Source organism: Pleurodeles waltl, chromosome 5 (genome assembly GCF_031143425.1).
Source record: "Pleurodeles waltl isolate 20211129_DDA chromosome 5, aPleWal1.hap1.20221129, whole genome shotgun sequence".
Classification (NCBI taxonomy): domain Eukaryota; kingdom Metazoa; phylum Chordata; class Amphibia; order Caudata; family Salamandridae; genus Pleurodeles; species Pleurodeles waltl.
In genome coordinates this window covers 1,802,877,795-1,802,892,830 of record NC_090444.1, presented here as the reverse complement: position 1 = coordinate 1,802,892,830, position 15,036 = coordinate 1,802,877,795, and the positions used below count along the sequence as shown (strand labels likewise).

The window sequence follows — 15,036 nt, the reverse complement described above, 5'->3', positions numbered from 1 at the left end:
GCATCTATGACTCATAATGATAGGACCAGCTTGGGCAAGACAGTCAAGATATTTGATGTTGCTGGACATATCTGTACACCTGCAGGACCAATTACTGCTCAAACCAGATCTCATAACTCTTTGTTAGTGTCAGATCAGGCATTCCAGTTGAATCTATCAAAGTCCTAGAATTTGCATACATTAAATTCTCAGAGGATCTGAGCATAAACAAGTCATGCACAAGGCAGGCAAACCCACCAGGCATCCCCGCTATCCTGTAATGTGGTAAAGATTTGTCTGTCACTGTTTAGGGGAACCGACAGGACACCTCTGCAGAACATAAAACACTTGTCTCTTTAAGGTACCTGTGGTCAAGGCCTTTATTGAGGGATTCCTCCAAGAACTCCTGAAGCCCAACCCTGGAGTGTAGTACATTTATCACAAGAACATTGGTCTTTCTTTCGCACCATAACACTTTTGTGCGTGCAGTTTTGTTTTTTAAAATAGCCATGCTGTAAAATCTCTGGGGAACATCAGAAAGCAGCAAGTTCATAGAGAATGAGAGAGAGAATGAGAGAGAGAATGAGAGAGAGAGAGAAAATAAACCCACGGTGTTGTTTAAAGGTGGTGCCCCGCTTTCATGTAACCAGACTGTTGACCTGGAGACTGTGGCATAAAGGGCATTGCACACACTTGATGTCAAGATAGCATTAATGCACTAAAATGATAGAACTAAATCCATCCGCAAAACAATGGTTTGTTGTTTTTGCAAAAACTCAGACCTATTTTCTAAGGATGGTATTGCTAGATGGAATGTTAGCTTTATTAGCATTAGCTAATACCAAGCATACATTGCATGTAGTACCTAGAGCACATTCTGCTTGAAAGTAGGCAGCTACAATAGCCTTCTTAGGGAATATTTCTATAGCAAACAGTTATAGGACTGCTACCTGGACAACACTGCACATGTTCACTAAACATTACTGTGTGGATATTTAAGCTCATCAGGAGGCTGTGTTAAGGAGTTTGTGTCAAATGTCTGCTTGCTAGCTCCTGCTGAGGTTAAATACTGCTTTATAGTTCTCAGAGCATGTGCATTTACAGCAACACCTACTGTGAATGGAAAATGTTAACCTTGAGCCATGTGTTCGTAGTGCCGTAGAGTCGCGTACACCTTCACTTTTTTCCCAAAAGCAAGAAATGATCCAGTACGTTTTTTTCCCTTCATCCATCACCCCATCTCGGGTCCTCGGTACCCAGCTCCCTCAGTGTTTCATCCACAAGATCAGAACCATCTGCTTCATTTTTGATCCCAGCCAAACCTATCCAGAGTAGTAGCTCTCTTGATTCACAAAACAAATCTTCAACCACACACAAAACAGTTATCCAGGCCCTTATCACCAGGAAATAGGATTATGGCAATGCTGTTTATGTTGGCATCATCGCTCAAATGATCAGAAGGCTTCAGGTCATACAACTTGCAGTGGCCAGACCCAAACTTAATCTCCCACTCCACGCTCATCACCTCAAAGCGCTCTACTGGCTTCCTATCAAGGAGTGCACACTCTTTAAACTCCTCACTCACTTGTATAAAGCTGTGCACAATCTAAGTCCCTCTTACCTCAACAGCTGCATCACTTACTGCACTGAGACCAGAAACCTCTGCTTGACTGGCCTCCTGCCTGCACACATACACTACATCCACAGAGCCAGAGCCTGCAGCCGTGCTTTCTCCTGCCTCATGCCTTGAACAACCTCCCTCTGCACATCAGAACCACTTGCTCTGTCCTGGAGTTCTGCAAGAAACTGAAGACTTTAAACTCCCTTACCTGCCACTTAGACACCCTCACAGGTGGGGCACCTGCTCTACAGATAGTCATAACATAACATTTTTCAACCTGCACAATATATGCATTCTGTCTTAACTTCACTACACTCCATGAACATTCATCGCCTGTTGAGTGAAGAATAAGCTTTGTCCTGGTGCATTACGGCCTAAAGGAGGATTCAGGAGACATTTTGTGACTGAAGCTTCTTTAAAGAAATACAAGTTACAAAAGTCTTTGCCCAGCACTAAACAGTGGGAGTATGGAGAGCATGTGAATCTACTGCAGTACAAGCTACAAAAAGATTGTTAAAGGTTAAGTAACATTTTTCTCAAGCAAAAATATTATGAATGGGGAGTTATTTTGCAATTGGAGGAACCCATTTCAGAAGAGTAAGTCAGCACCTGATGTCTTCACAGCCGTATTTCAACAACTTTTATGGATTTGCATGTGTCTCCGCTCACTTCATGGGCTCAATGACAGTCAACTTTGGCACTACTAAAACCTGACAAAAACCCACAACTGTGAGGCTTGTTTGGACTGATGTCTTGCTAAATCAAGATGTGAAAATCTAAACATAAATTCTGGTATCTTTTCTGAAGTTCATTTGGACTGAGTTGATATCCTTTTCCTAGTTCTGTTTTGTAAAAAAAAAAAAACATACACACCAGTTGAGATAATATGTGCTTGTAGTACATGCAATTTATGTTAAGTCCTTACCGTTTGGCTCTGAGTTCATTGGATGCTGAGATACCATTCAATAGAGTTGAAGGGACACTATTGACTGAATTGTTGGACAAAACAGGTTTGGGTCCAAACATGAAGAAATATATTTTATCAAGTATTCAAAGTCTAAAATAAGGATCACTCAGGAATATTCTGCGGTTACTCTTTCCAGATGGACTAAGCATGGTTTCCACTTCTCGACCGTTCTCTTTGCGTTGACAGTAGAGCCCACCCAGGACATAAAGTTCAGGCTATTGTGCCTGAGAGAATGTTTTTTGGGCCTCCGGCTTCAGGGTCGCCATCTTTGAATCAGTGGACATAAGTGTAGCAGATCCACTAAAGCAAATCAAGCCCATTGTTGGAGGGTTGTTTTAACTGAACCAAAGGCCTAATTAAGTATTTAGGATATGTCTGCATTCACCTCTGCACTAACTATAAGGCTGCAATAGTCCTTATGTCTTTGACGTGTATAAGGATTTATGCAGAGATTGAAATCTTGTAGTTTAGGAATCCTCATGTATCAAAATAAAGTTCATGCCGCACATCCTATACATTATCTAAACTCTGCTTCTCGGTTCACCTCGATCGAGGCCCAAAGCCAGGTAGCAGAAGTTGGTAACGTACTTGAGGCAACTGTACTCCCAGGATAGCCAAAGAGACGCTGTGCAGACCAGTGTCCGTGGGGAGTGTGTTTCCTAAATTAGGAAAATTATATCCAGTGAACCCGATTGCGCCCTTCGTACCTTTAAAACAGTTAAGACGCCTTCATGTATATCCATGGATGTTGATAGAGATCGAATCATCTATCACTCTTTTGAATTCCTTTAATTCAGAGCAGCCTTAAACCTGCCTTTGGTTTGGTTGGACTAAGAGTGGATCTTTCATTTTTTGATAGTGATTTGATGACATTTGTTTTATTCTGTCAAAGCTTCAAGTATCACATTTTGAAGCATTTTAGACAAATAATTGTCTGTTGCTTTTGATGTCTGCTCTTTATTATAGGGATTCTGCCAAAGTGCCAAAAGTCTCAGCGATAAAACCTCGAAGTTCATCAAGTCGCCGTCTCACTCTGCAGTGCAAGGATCAGGGGATTACGAGTATTACGATGCTGGCAGCCACTGGTGCAGGGAATGCAACACCTTCTGCGGGACACTGCTTGATTTTTTCTCTCACCTGCATCACAAAAAGCACCAGCAGGTATGTCAAGGTTTCTTTAACATGTTGTGCTGTTTTACAAAGTTGGGACAGGTGAAGTAGTCCTACAGCACAACAGTTCCACAATGACTATACTTATTTATTGTATGAGAGATATTGCTCCCTTTAATACTTTTCTGCATGCATTCTTATCCCAGCACACACTGATGAATAGTTTGTAATTATATTTAAAAACATTGGTTTGCACCCTTTGTTCTTTGAAAGAGGATATGCATTTGTAACTCCTAATGCAGTGCCTCTGATGCCACGATTGATGCCCGCGTCATGCTCTTTTCATTTCAGCAGGACTAATATCTTTTCTTTTACATTGACCACTTCCGTGCCCACGGTAGAAAGATTAATTATGGTGCTTATTAGCCGAGTAGCTCAGAGAAGGCAGGCTTAAAAAAAATATATATATTAAGTTGATGGTACTTGAAGTATTGAAACAGAAGCCATTTTTTTACTCGGAAGTGTGGCGTATGGACAGCAGAACATTAAGGAATTAGTATTTGGAAAAAATAGATCTATTTATTAACTTTTTTTTTTTTTTTCTTTTTACATTTTTCACAGGTGATTTTAGATCTCAAGTTGTTTGTGTGGAGGGTGATGGGTGCATTTGGGGTTATAAGGAAATCAAGAGCCTTATATTTGTAAGCTATTAGTGCTCAAATGATTAGTCCTAATTATATTGATCATGTGTATGTGTAATAATAGTGATATCTGCACTAGCCTTCATGTAGTATTAGCTTGTACACCTCTGTCGCTGTAACTAGACTCTGAATCCTGACACGCGACCGTGGGCTTCGAAGACTCTTAGCGAAATGAATCAAGAAACAACAAAAGATCCCAACAAAGTAGCTGTACCTGCCAAAGGTAGGTTCCAGTACCTGGTTGCTTTACATCTCCACCTCTGCAACTGTTGATAAAATGTGGCTGCCTGAAAATACTATTTTTGTTGCCAAGTTTCAAGACACGGGCATGTGCAGCTTTGAACACTGTTGAGATATTTGTTTTTTTGGTGATGTAGTAATTACAGGCATTTTGCCTTTAAAGCAGATCCTGTATACCAGTGGTTCCCAACCTGTGGTCCGGGGACCCCTGGGGGTCCGCGAAGCCTTCTCAGGGGGTCCGCGAGAGCCTAGAAAATAAAAAAATATCAACAAATATTGACAAATTTAGTCCCCAGCTTCCAGTAATGACTCAGGCGGGGGTCTCCGGATTCTAATGATGATTCAGTGGGGGACCCTGGGTTCCATTAATGTTAAAGTGGGGGTCCACAGAAATCAAAAGGTTGGGAGCCACTGCTGTATACACTGCCCTGCTTTAGGACACCGTGCCATGCCAGTTAACAAGGTTTTTAAATACCTACTTTGAAGATACTATATATCTCTGATTTTGAATGTTTGATTTGTGGCCTTGTTGATGTTAATTTTAGTCACAGGCTCTTTTTTTTTTTTTTTTCAATATCTCAGAGAAACGTCTTCTGCATAGATATATGTAGATTTTTACATTTGTGACTGCAAAATATACATCTCTATGGGGCTTAAGCACAGACATTTTGTTCACTGTACTGGGTCATGTCCCTGTTCCCTAGGAAGGCAGTATTTTTCCATCACTTCTTTTTCAAAAAGTGATTGTGTTGTGTAATTTGTAGTATTCTTAAACATGGTTTGCTGACAATTTCTCATCCTCTTGTGCCTCTCCTTCCTCAGTCGTAAAAGGGAATGACGCTTCTCCAATTATTATGAAGAGAAAATCTTGATTTCATTAAAGGCTACGGAGGCTACCATTATTCAATATTTTATCACTGCCCCAACATCCAACCCTTTAAAGAATATAACTACATCATAAAACATTAGAATGTTCAGGAAAAAATAAATATCCAGCACAGTCGGGTCTCTTCCTCTTTTAAGCTGCAACGAAACACATCCTCTTTCTTTGCCATTCCTTATATTTAGTTTTCTGAAAATCTAAAATTTCAAATCAACCTAATCGCAAACAAAAATTAGCAAAGCATTTACAAATCAATTAAACTAGTCATTACAACTTTATTTTCCAAATATGTTTCTTTTTATTTCTCTTCAAAGGACGAGGAGGGTGGGATAATGTTAGCCTCCATAGATTCTCTCTGCTGATAATTGGATGAGAATCATTTCATTATTGGATGAGAGGCTACCATTATGCGCTTTTAAAGCCATCCAACGCCACAATTTACATGTTGTACAGGACTTCCATATAATTTTGCAAAAGTGTTTGCATTTGACCAATCTGCTGGTTTTAAGATTTCGGACAGTGATCAACCAGCCCAAAAGACCTTGCTAGCCAGAGCACCCCTTGAAGAATATGCACCAAACCATGAAAGGTCCACGCCAGCTTCACTCATAACCAGATGTACCCATCTGGCTAAAGTAGCTGTAGATACTGCTTTATAAGGTCTGACATATGACAACAGGAACTAATCAACTCCATGCGCTTTGTACTCCAGACTCGTGCTCTCATATCTTCTCATTCTCATACAATGCACTACACATAACTGTTCACACTGGCGATAGAATGGGTAAAATACTGATTCAGGCATTGTTTTGGTTCTTTTCCAAATGTCAAAATGTTCCCCTTCAGGAGAATGAATATATGTTAGATATTTCTAAAGCATCAATGTCTGAAACCCTTCTAAAATAAATTGGACAAAGTAAGCGTGCCAATTTTAAGGAAATTAGGGAAAGGTAATTGTCACCTGGCCAAGAGGTAAAAAGTTTGAACTCTGGGAGGCCTTCTCATTCTCACACCTTTCATAACTCATCTTATTAAAGGGTCAGATCCAATAGCAAAATTATTACCAATGCAGGACCTGCAGAAATAGCAGATCTATAACAATTAATTGTCCTGTATGTAAGTCCACAGATAAACAATTCTGCCAGATAATTTGTTACTTCGTGCACAAGAAAGTCCACTGGATCAAATCTCCTTTCCACGCAACAACTACACCAATTTTTACAAACACTTCTGTATCTTTTCCTTGTTCCCAATGCCCAAAATTCAGCCAGTAATCCTTTAGCCTCTCCTGAAAGGCTTGAATATCTGCTTGTGCGGCCTGAAATCTTCCAGGTTTTATTTTCCCCTCTAACACCAAAGGATGTTCCTGTCCGATTGACTCTTGCACAAGACCGCATGATACTGGAATCAACTGAGGTACTGCATGTTCCATAGCTCCTGGGAACCAAACTTCTGACTCCCAAAAGGGGGTTATCAAAATAATGCTGTGACCTTCTAACTTTACCTTTCTCAAAACTCTGTATCATGGCGAAAGGGGGAAAGGCATAACCTCCTTTCCCTTCCCAGTCTTGCAGAAAAGCGTCCAATGCCTTTGGGTCTGGATCTGGGCTCCAGCTGAAATAGCTGGGAACCTCATGTGTCAGCCTGCTTGCAAATAGGTCCACATGAATTGGACCCCATAAAGCATGAATACATTTTGAAAATCTCTGGATTCAACCTCCAATCGCTGGAATCCCAGAAAGACCTGGATTTCCAATCTACCCTCACATTCTGAAGTCCTGAATAAATTCTGCTTTTAAAACAATTTTTAGTTCCTAACACAAATACCAAATTCTCGTCGCCAATGTCTTAAAACCACCCAAATGGTTTATGTAAGATAAGCTGTGAAGCTGTCTAATCGAATAAAAACAACTGAATTAGACACATAATCATTGAAACTCGTTAGCGCAATCAAATCAGCTAACATTTCCAAACAATTTATATGAAATGGCTTCCTCTTTGGACCATTTTCCACCTGTTTCTAAGTTGCCCAGAGCGATCGCAGCCTGAATTGCTGGCATCTGATTCTAAAACTAGGTCGGGCACATTCCCAAAAATTGCCTTCCCAATCCAAGCATTTAGGTTCCTCAGCCACAAGTCAAGATCTTCTTGAGCATCCATAGATAGGGGAAGACAATCCCTACACAATAGGCCTTTTCTCAGTCCCCAGGCTTTCGTTTTCCGGAAGCCCCTGTAATGTAAAGGGCCAGGTGACCGTGCCTGAATGGAGGATGACTTGAGCAAGGTCCCTGCAAAAACATTTTTTTCTTTGTTAATCCAGTTCTTGCGTCCTTCTTTATCTTTGTTACCTTATTCTGAGGGAGAATTAACTGAGAAAGAAGCATATCTACCTAGAATCCCGAAATGTCTAGATTTTAAGTAGGAACCGTGACAGATTTTTCTGTATTCACTATTAAATGTAGACTTTCTAGAAGCTTCACTGTCCAATTCAGATTATCTAAAAGCTCTAGCCTATACTGAGACTCTAGTAAAATGTCATCCAAGTAGATGATTAAAAAACAAACCCTTCTGTCTGAAAAAAAACTAGCACTGGATGTAGTACCTTAGTGAAACACCACAGGTTGAGGACAGCCCGAAAGCGGGCAAAGGAATTGGTAGAGGAGACCCCATCAGCTGAAAGTTCAATATTTTTGGCTGGCCTCCTCCATAGGTGACATAAGCGTCCTTCAGATCTAACTTCACTAACCAATCTTTTGTCTGCAATATATCTCTTACAAGATGGATGCCTTCCACCTTGAAGTGTCTGTAGATCAGAAATGTGTTCAGCTCTCTTAAATTTTCACAGGTCACCAACTCTTGTATTTTTCTTTACTAGGAAAACTGTACTCACAAATCCTCCTGATATTTTTTGATCTGGAACACGAATCAGCACCCCTTTTTGTAACGTTTGCGTTACCCCTGAATCCATCGCAGACATCTTTTCTGCATCTGAAAGCAACTCCTTGTGTTGTTTAACCTGAAGTGGAATTTCCCAAAATTCTATTGTGATACCAACAATGGTTTCCAAAACTCAAATGTCTTTTGTAATTTTTCCCAGTTGTGGTTAAAATATTTTAGTCTTCCCCCTACTTTTAACTGAAAGAAACTACTCACCTTGTGATCCAGAACCTGAAGATCTAGATCTTCAACTGCCTCTTGAGCTTCTACCGCTCTGTGGGTAAAAGTTTGTATTGGGGTGGAAACCACTAGTATAGACACCATAGTTCTTTGGTTCCTGCAGGTAAAACTGGGACCTGGAGGCAACACAGCTGACAGCCAGTCCTCTTCTGTCAGCCCATCCAAACCACCACCAGGAGCCAAAGATTCTTCTCATATTTGTTTGGGCCTTACAGAAGGCTGCAAATGTTGACACGTATTTCCCCAAGGACTTTACAATTTTTTCTCCAAAGAGGAGCCTTTTTGAATCTCCCATGTCCTCCCTTTTGGACAAGTCAGATAATTTAGGGTTCATCCTTATTAGGACCAATTTTTCTCCCTGCTTTTGCTTAACATGCAAATGGCACGTTGTGCCCAACCTTATAAAAGATCAGTATTTACTTTACTATTTTGTTTGCCCTGGCCTCCTCAGCCATATCAGGGATACAAGTAAGTGGACCCAAAATTTCAAGGCCCTTGTCTTGGCACTGTTTTTAGACATAACTCAATGCCCATTGTAGAGTCTTTACCGTACTTAAAAAGAAAAGTTATTAGCTCCAGATCCAAGTTAGAGGTATTGCAAATTTTATCCTCAGTAGAGGTTCTAGGACTGGAGTAAATTCCAGGCTTCTTTATCTATAGATTTTCTGACCCAAAGTCTTAAATATTTTGCGACTTAGTCCATTGGGCCCCACTCTGCACTATGTGGGCATTTAATCATAGTAGTGCTAAACCTTTCTCCCCCTAAGGGGTCCTTAACTTCATTGGAGGTGGAGGCCTGCTCTAGATCATCATCCAGGCCTCCTAAAAGATTGCAATTCTCTTGAGGATCAAAAACATATTTGTTCTAATCTATATCATAAAAATCTCTATTGTCTAAAGTGGAAATAACTCTCGTGTCATGAAGGTCACTTCTTTCAAAACATGTTGTGATGGGCAACTTTTCTTTGTGCCACGTCAAGTTAGCCCTTTCTTTTTGTTCTGCTAGGAGCCCCACTTTCTATTGTAGCGCAAAGGCTACTTGTGCCATAGGTGTGGTTTACCACCACCTCAGTGTGTTTACTTTTATGGGAAACCTTTCCCCCACCACGGTGTTCAGGCGTAGAAGTGGAATCCCCATCTGAGACAGAAAAGTAATTCTTTTCTGAAGGGGGTTCCCTCTTCCTCTTTTCTAGTGCGGCATCCACCACCTCCCTTACAGAGGACCAAAGAATATATTTTTTCTTTTTCTGCAAGAAATAAAACAGCCAGTTTATACCAAAGCTGATGCTCGTCCTCCCAACTGTAGCGATTGCCAGGATATGCATTTGGCATGATGTTCAGCAAAGGGGACAGCAACGAAGGACTTGCTTCTTGAGCAAACAAAGCTCATACCCTGTTTTAAATGTGTGAAAAAAATTGTTTGGCAAGCGTGTATTAAATACTTGTGTCTCACCTCCAAGAGATAGTAGTAACGGCTTCCATGGGCATACCGATTATATCGCCGGAGATGAGAGCTCCACACATGGAAGTAGCCTGAAAAGGCTGAAGAAATTAAAAGCTTTTTTTTTTTGTTTAGTTTTTTTTTGTAGCCCACCCATAAATATAACCATACATATATAGCATATGTAACCATACTAAACCCAGCCAAGTTTAGGCAACGTGGTCTATAGATGAAAGTTAAAAAGGTACTTATCTGTTGAGGAGCCGCAAATAGAAGAGGAAAAGGACTGACTGCGCTGGATTTTTTTTTTTTTTCTGAGCATTCTAATATTTTAGGATGTAGTTATGTCCTTTAAAGGGCTGCATGTTGGAGCAGCAATAAAAGGAATTGCATAATGGTAGCTTTCGGTTTTGTAATAAATTCCTTGATAATGTTGATATCATATTGTAACTCTGGTTGTGTGGCCTACTGTCTTTACAAAAGAGTGAATGGAATGTTTCCACACATGATGGCATAACTCTTTTTAAACACTGAAATATTGATCTCACTTCTCTAGTCTCTGAAATCAAGACATCAAATACACATTGAAGACATCTGAAGCACAGAGCTGTAAAATGCTACGTTGAAAATTGCTTCTACCACAGTTGTGCCACAAAACAGCAATTTGTTTGATATTAGTATGATGTTTTTTTTTCTTTTTGTTTTTAAAAAAAAATAATTTCTCTACTCTCTTGCTCCCTTTAGGTTCGGAATTTGTGATTCCCTTGAAAGCGTTTTATTGCACACTGTGTGATGAGATTTTAGGGGATAAAATCTGTATCGCTGAGCATGTCAAATGTTCTAATCACAACCAGAACTACAAGGTTTGCTTTAATCCCCTAATTTGTATATGCATGTGTTCAAATTCGTGCCTCACCCGCTGCCATCTGTTCTTTTCACCAATACTTTCATCTGCTTGTTCTTATAGCCGCCTTCTCCAAGTTGTGCTGGCATAAATAATGTATTTCGTTCCTTTATAATGTAAGAAGTAATTGTAAGGCCTCGTCTCTGCTTTGCTTTCCATGGCCCCTTTTCAAACTGCAATACCTTGCTTTTGTGTAAGCTTACTCAAGTTGCCTCTTTGAGCTTTTCATATAGTTCTGCACCAGTTACTCAAACTGTATGTTGTTTCTTGTGGTGCAATGTTGATGCTGAAAAACTAATGATCTTGTCTTACATTTTATTCAGCACTCAATCTTAATTGTTAATTTAAGATGCAGTACACAAATGAAGTCTACATGAATTGTTTTAGTTGTGTCAAAATTCTGTGATTTTTGTTTTTCCCTACAGAAATATATAGACCAGCACCTTTTGTATGAAGAGAGGAGAAACCTGGACCGGCAGGCAGGCCTTGCTGCAGCCATGGAAGCAAAGCACCGTCGTGAAAAAGAAATGAAATACAAACTCCAGGAAGATTTGAAAGAGAATGAAAAAGGCATTGACCCCAAGTTCGCAAAAAAAGTAAATGATCAGAGTACACATGTGCAAAACAAAGTAACCAGTAGCACGGAAACTTCTCAAAAGATTCTCAACAGAGACAACTCTGGAAAGCAGCAAGACACTAAATCAGGACGCGAAAATAGTGAAGAAATACATACTGCAGATAAGGATGCTGATGGGAACTCATGCACAGACGCTAATAAAACAGCTCCAGTGCAAGAGGGCAAACTGAAGCCCATATCAATTACAATTGCTAAGAAACCTGTTCTTTATGTGCAGTCCAAGATACGTCCCAATTTACCAGTCCCTTGCATGGTTCCGAGAAAAACTGTCACAGCCAGTATATTCAAACCCGCTCCACTGAACACATTTTTATCACTAAAAACTGGTCCCACCTCAAAGCCTCTTTTTGTTCCAGATAACCCGAAGGGAACCGATATTGGCCTAGTGCCTCTGAAGAAGACTGAAAGCAGCCACAAAGCACTGGTGACTGAGTTCTCTGACAAAACTCCAAAACCAGCCTGGCGAGTGGCAGTTGAGCATAGAGTGGGATTTCTTACAAAGACTAAGCAAGGTCTCCTGGATTCTGATAAACAAGAATCCAGAGTCAAGTGTCAGAACCCAGCAGCATCATTGGGATTGGGTATTGAAGAGGTGACAAAGGAATCTCCAAGAGATACTTCAGAAGTGCCCAACTTTTCTCAAACACCAATGCACGTGAAATATCCTCTGCAAACGTCACGCAGTCAGGTTAATCAGAGGTATGAGTTAGCCTTGAGTTCAGGTAACTTAGAATCAGGTACCTCTGATAGGCCTACAGATGTGATAAAAAGTACTAGGTCACAGGACAGTTGGAGGACACAAGATCCTTGGACTGCCGTAGTCAGCAGAGGAGATCAGGAAATGAGTGACACAGAACCATTATCTGTCTGCCAGAAATTTGAAGAGGAGAATGGTGACAAGTCAGATCAGGCTAATGGTGGTCTGAAATACGTATCTTTCCCATTAGCAGAGGGTTCCAATACAACTCAAGACAGTGAGATACCCAAAGATGATTTGACAAAGAAGGGCTCTTACATCTACGACAAAATGTTAGACATGATTGCTCCACAGTCTGATATGCTGGACACACACATAGATCTGTACCAAAAGACAACAAGCATTGAGTCTCTTGAGGTATCAGATGTTTCAGAGACATCTGTCACTTCCACAGATGAGGCCAAACAAGAGCAGCCCATCCTCAATTGCCCAAATGGGCAGGATCATTCAGGCAATTTGGGATTGGAGTTATCGACCCAACAACTGGACGTCGAAGTATCTGAAGCCGATGAACTCCTGATACCAGAGGAAGACGCTCCCATGTCTGAGGTCTCCAATGTAAGCCCTGCACTGAATTTAAGAAACTCATATATATCAGATAACATCACAATAAATGGAAAATTTAAAGAAATTGTCTCAGATACTCAGTTAACGAGTGGGCAAGATCATTTAGATGAGTCTGTGGTGAAATTGATTGATCACAAGGCACACTCAAATGTTCTGGCCATTGAAGTACAAGATCTACCCAAGGTAGACACTAACCTAGCTGGCACAGATTCAGACTTTATTGTTGTGCATGGGTCTAGCAAATTGTTACCATCCAATCCTGATGAGAGCTCGGAAAGTATGACAGTAGCTGGACCAAGGACTCTTATACCTAATGAAGTCTCTGGGAATGTCCTGACAGGCAGTGGTGTTCGGTCATCGTTGGTGCTTGATCCTATTGTTGACAATCCAAACAGCCCTGAAGATTCTTCAGAAGAGGCAGCCTATCTCAGTGACTGAGGCATACTTGGGAGGAAGAGGGGTTATTGTATTTTACAATGCTGGTACATAATAGGCGCACATCTGAGGGTTGTATCACCTTCTGAATTGTCTTTCATAATGTGGACCTGCAAGTGTGCCATGTAACTTGAAGTTCTGCGTTCCTTTCTTTATTATACATGTGACATACTCTTCAGGAAGAGTGGTATTTTGGTGCTTGATGAGAGAGGATTTACAGATTTGTTAAATGCAAATATCCTTTCCACTCATCAAGAAAAATATGTCTTTTAAAAAGACTTTATTATGAATATTGAAAATATCTTTGAACCGCGATGTGTATATATAGTCTAAAAATGGTAAAACATTTTATTTAAGGAAATAATTGAGAGGTATGTTTTTTGAAGAACAACATTTGTGTTTGCAGTTAAGTATGCATAACATGTTTAGCACCATCTGCAAATTCCCTATAAACCTACACATGAACTACCAGGAAGAAGGACTGAAGACATTTTGCACAAGCTTCCAGATTTCCTGTCAATAAATGATAAATGGAGCTATCATTGAAAATAAACGTAGAATTTTTATGTGACTATCTAGATCAAAATGGAAGCTTTCCCTCTGCACCAGAAACGTTAATTTTTAATGATTTTATTTTAATTTTAAAATTGCTACTTTTGTTCATATTTGTAACATTTACATAATTACATTGATAACGATTATCAAGCAAACTGACCAAATATTATTCATGGTTTTGTTGATAAATATTTTCATTATGCTTGTCCTTGATCATCTTCAAATACTCTGAAGTGGTATAAGTGGTTTATTGTTCATCCGATTATCCATTTATGGTTTGTATGTGTTTTAAAAAAAATCCTGCATCTTATTTTCATTTGCTGTGAGAATGCTGCTTTCTTAACGAGTGGACAACTCTTGTTTTTCAACGCGTTCGGGGCACAGCTTGAAGGCCACATACAGAGCAGGTGAGGTGTGGTTGGTACTGACCCACAATATTATTATGTGTTTTATCTTTTTATGCCCTGCGTCTCCATAACCTCTTGTTGTTAATTCTTTAGCAGCTTTCCAAGCTTTGAAAAACTGGACGGCTTGCATCACTGGTACTTGGATAAGAATGGATCGGCATCATCAATCATGGTGACCAGAGCTGCACTTCTGTGGGATGGGCAAGGTCATTGATCTCTTTAAGAGCTGTTTTTGCTTTTTTCATGTTCATGCTAAACGCTTTATGCTTTTTATTTATTTACAAAAATAAAGGACAGACAAATCTGAGTTTTTGCTTCTGTTTCTCATATTTGTTCTACATTAACCACATTTCGTTCTGTCACTGGTAGAGCTTTTCCCAACACGTGGAGAATGTTTAAAGAAAAGAAAGCAAAAGACACCCAAATACCTCTCAGTAGACATTTAACATTGTCCCAGTAGCGACAAAGTTAAATAAGCATATACCTATGCCAGTTTAACTGCAATAGCATCTTTAGAAGAAGATAAGCAAAAGGACTGCATTTCCCATCATCCTATGTACAGGAAGTGACCCCAGAGCATTTCCCATCATCCATCTTCAAAGGAAGTAACCTCACGTCCTGCCTTCTCCCTCCTTCATTAAGCTCTTCGGGGTGT

The 15,036-nt window shown here is 40.1% G+C and overlaps 1 protein-coding gene across 3 annotated transcripts in view; it reads left to right on the top strand.

Moving 5' to 3' along the window:
• The window catches only part of LOC138296815 (zinc finger protein 318-like), a 142,188-nt gene extending 127,500 nt beyond the window's left edge, over positions 1-14,688 (top strand). Inside the window, exons 7-11 of one of the 3 annotated variants that reach the window (XR_011203906.1) lie at positions 3,534-3,728; positions 4,502-4,601; positions 10,864-10,982; positions 11,449-14,381; positions 14,478-14,688. Coding sequence is in view for 1 of the 3 variants with exons in the window: in XM_069236269.1 (XP_069092370.1) it covers positions 3,534-3,728; positions 4,502-4,601; positions 10,864-10,982; positions 11,449-13,422 (2,388 nt within the window). In the remaining 2 variants the exon portion in view is untranslated. Of the gene's footprint in view, positions 1-3,533; positions 3,729-4,501; positions 4,602-10,863; positions 10,983-11,448 lie in introns of all 3 variants that reach the window. The other 2 variants (XR_011203905.1, XM_069236269.1) reach the window with 2 other exon arrangements.
• Positions 14,689-15,036: the final 348 nt, after the last annotated feature.